The sequence below is a fragment of the Lolium rigidum genome, chromosome 3, assembly GCF_022539505.1.
Source record: "Lolium rigidum isolate FL_2022 chromosome 3, APGP_CSIRO_Lrig_0.1, whole genome shotgun sequence".
NCBI lineage: Eukaryota > Viridiplantae > Streptophyta > Magnoliopsida > Poales > Poaceae > Lolium > Lolium rigidum.
The window spans coordinates 19431924-19435410 of NC_061510.1; the positions used below are offsets into that span (position 1 = coordinate 19431924).

At 47.6% G+C, this 3487-nt stretch overlaps 1 protein-coding gene across 1 annotated transcript; it reads left to right on the forward strand.

Annotated features, from left to right (window-relative positions):
* The first annotated feature begins 971 nt into the window (after window positions 1–971).
* LOC124694462 lies at window positions 972–1295 on the forward strand. Its single transcript, XM_047227445.1, has one exon. It carries the CDS (start codon window positions 972–974, stop codon window positions 1293–1295), a length of 324 nt encoding a protein of 107 aa, XP_047083401.1.
* The last annotated feature ends 2192 nt before the right edge of the window (window positions 1296–3487 follow it).

A 3487-nucleotide genomic window follows, 5' to 3' on the forward strand; every position in this document is an offset into this window, starting at 1 on the left:
CTGTTGTCAATTCAATGGCTACGACTTTGCCGGACGGTGGCGAGGCCGGTGGGCAGGAGGCACGTTGAGGCGGTGGCATGACTGCCACGAGGCATTGCCCAGCAAGAGCCTCATCAAGGATTCTTTGGTGGCGGCGGCCTGAAGCTAGGTCGGCGGCGCGGCATTCGGACGGATAGTCTGGACATATTCCAGCCGGACAGTCCGGCCATGTTCTAGCCGGCCAGTCCGGGGCGTTATGGAAGAAGAAACGCAGTGCCCCGGTGGCCGCGGACGTAATCGGCAGTGCCGGGCATGATCGGCAATGACGTCCCAGCTAGTAGAGGACGTTCAGATCGTGCAGCCATTGATGGAGATCGTGCCTGCTCTCTGTATACCGTATATTCACGTATGGGTATACCGGGTTTGGACATGGCTTTGGAGGGCTCATGGTTAATTAATTAATTAATTTTGCTAATTACCCGGAAGTCCAAACTGAGTTTGGGGAGGGGGTTGTATACTTGTATGGGAGCAAGCCTCTTCATTCTTAAGTATTCACAAGTCGACGTTTAAAACTCGATACAAAAAGAAGAGAAAAAATAAAACATTTGTGCGCGCCATATGATGATGCAATCTCCCCTTGCATAATCTTACAGAAAAATAGATCAGCCGTACTACTAAGCATAGCTAATTCCAGCTCATTGAGCTGCTATGTGTCGATTAGATTAAGCTTACCGTTTGTGCACGACAGCAGAGGTCTCGAACTTCATCATCTTCCAACGGATACTTGCGCTCCTATCGTCAATGGCCCCACGCACTCCCGGCCTGCTCCCTCCTATAAAGCCCCCGCCCAACGGAAACGAAACAGTCGTCAGTCTCGCACTCGCACGCGCACGCGCACTCACCAGAGCACAGAGCAGCAGCACCAAGTCATCAGAGCACCCAAGAACGCCATACACGCACCAAGCCACAAGCCAGGCACCACCGCGCGCGTCATGGCGAGGCAGCATCCGAGGTCGCGGGCGGCGGCGGCGGCGGACGCGGCGTCGTGGTGCCTCGCGCTGTCGGCTCTGGCGGCGGTGCTGCTGGTGTGCGCGACCGGCGAGGAAGGCGAGACGGTGCGGGGCGCGTCGCTGTCGGCGCGGTGGCGGCCGTGCGAGGAGATGTACGTGGTGGCGGAGGGGGAGACGCTGCACGGCATCAGCGACCGGTGCGGCGACCCCTACATCCTGGAGCGCAACCCGCACGTCCACGACCCCGACGACGTCTTCCCCGGCCTAGTCCTCAGGATCACGCCCTCCATTTCCAAGTCCCCATAGATCGATTAATTACTAATCGATAGACCAAGAAAGAGGGATTGCCTGGGCAAATCCAACGAGCTCTCACTCGTCACGGATCATTCCTTCCCCTGCCAGAAATCCAGTTTGTGAAGCAGTACTAGTTTGTTTATTATTTTTCTTCATCAACTTTGTACATGACCATGCCTGTATGTGTTGATTGGTTTTCATATCCTCTGTTTTCGCTGAATGGAGTAGAACAGAGGCGGCGCCGAATGTATGGGTATTGTGCAGACTGTGCATTAATATTTGGTGTGCGCGCCGATTAAAACGGATTGGAGGGAGTACGCATGTTAAGAGAACTGTGTGGTACATGATGCATCTATCAGACAAAACCCATAATTTAGCAGTACAACCCACACACACTTGGGCATCTCATCTACCTATGTCCCACACACACACTTGGGCATCTCATCTACCTATGATATATCTCAGGCCGCTTTGGTCTTTGGTTTGTTCCTTCACCAGAATGCAGTGATAAATGCAGGTCCCAAAACAAAAAAGACAGCCACGCCCCCAAAATCTCAGAAGGTGCAGTACGTAGTACCGGCGAGTTTTTTTTTTGGGATTAATGTACCTGCAAGTTTTAATCCATAAGTTAATACAAACACTATGCAATTGCACCAGCGAAACACTACCGAGAAGACAGCCTTAGCATATCTGAACAACAAATTAGAACAACAGCCTGCCAAGAGCAATCCAAGCATGCACTCCGGACCTCCAGCAAAGAGAAGAGGTTACCAAGTTGCTTTTCGGGCTACTTGATTCGCTTCTCAAGTCTAATCTCAATCCAGATCGTCACTTCTCAAGTCCAATTTCAATCCAGACATGAGTGCTTGGCATGCTTGGGCATACTCCTAAACAAGCAGACATCAGTGTGTGTGCATGGCCAGGAGAAAATACAGCAGAGTATGAAAAACAAAATGTCACTGCAGCTCTCCCTGCTGTCGCAGCTCACCCTTGTCAGTTTGAGCTGCTGCTTGCTCATAGCAGGATTTTGATACATCCATCTCCATAGTTTTGTAGGTATTAGCAGCATCTGAAGCCTTGTCTTCTTCACTCAAATGCAGCCAGCACAGGCTCTTCTTTGCATACAGGGTTGAATCATCAGGGTCAGCCTCCATAGCCTGCAGATATCAAATGTCGCCTTATTCGCACCGAGCATCAAATTTGCTACAAATGGTACAAATTAAAGCCCTTGTCTTCAAAAACAAAATAAGATAGAGATCTGATTCACAAGAGTCGGATACAAGGCATACATAGTCTGCACATGGATGTAATCTAGCAAAACACTTAATGCAACTCCCATAATTTGGAGCAATTTAGACCAGAAAGGGATTGATCAGCAAGTAAAGTGCACAACAGAACTAATGAAGAAGTATATGATACAAGAATATACCTTGGTATAGAGAGCCAACGCATCAGCATAAGCAATTTCCTTTAATGCAGCACCCCCTTGCATTTTCAAAACCATGGACTCCAATGTGCCATCACCATGCTCTTTCAAAGCACATCCAGCATTTTCACAGAAGACAGGATCCTAAATCAAATCGAACAACTGAAGTCAAACATAATATAAAATGCAAATTTACTCTTGAATTCACATAGTTTACATGTTGACTTATTACATCAATGCCTGCAGATGTAAGAGGGGGAGAATCTCACCCATCCTTGGGCTGCAGCGATTTCTGCAGGTGTTCTACCACACTCTTAAAAAGGATATGAAGGGTAAATCTCACAAATGAACAAGGGGGAGCTTAAGGAATGAAAAAGATCAGGTGTCCATGACACAGTAACAGAAGAATGTGGAGAAGTTATTTATATTTAAAACACTATGAGATTCAAAATATGACGAATTATAGGGGATTCTGCAGAAGACTATGAATGTCTAGGTAGGTGCATGCAGCCAGATTCCCATTATATCTGGATATGTTTGAAGAGTGAACAGGTGAATGAATTCTTAAAGTTTACCAAGTTAATGTGGACATGTTGCCAGATTCCCTCTTTCAATCAATTTGCTGTTCTCTTTTATGTGGTAAGCAGACATCGTGCCGACTTCAGTATTAGCTAGATAAAACATTTTCGTGAGAGATCAGACAAACACCTTCATTGTGGGACAGTTTAGCCCAAAGTTCACCAAGTTATGGAAGAACTCCACTAATTACGACAAAGTT

What these genes read in the sequence shown, in the direction of transcription:
- LOC124694462 (XM_047227445.1), top strand. Translation starts at nt 972, where the DNA reads ATGGCGAGGCAGCATCCGAGGTCGCGGGCGGCGGCGGCGGCGGACGCG.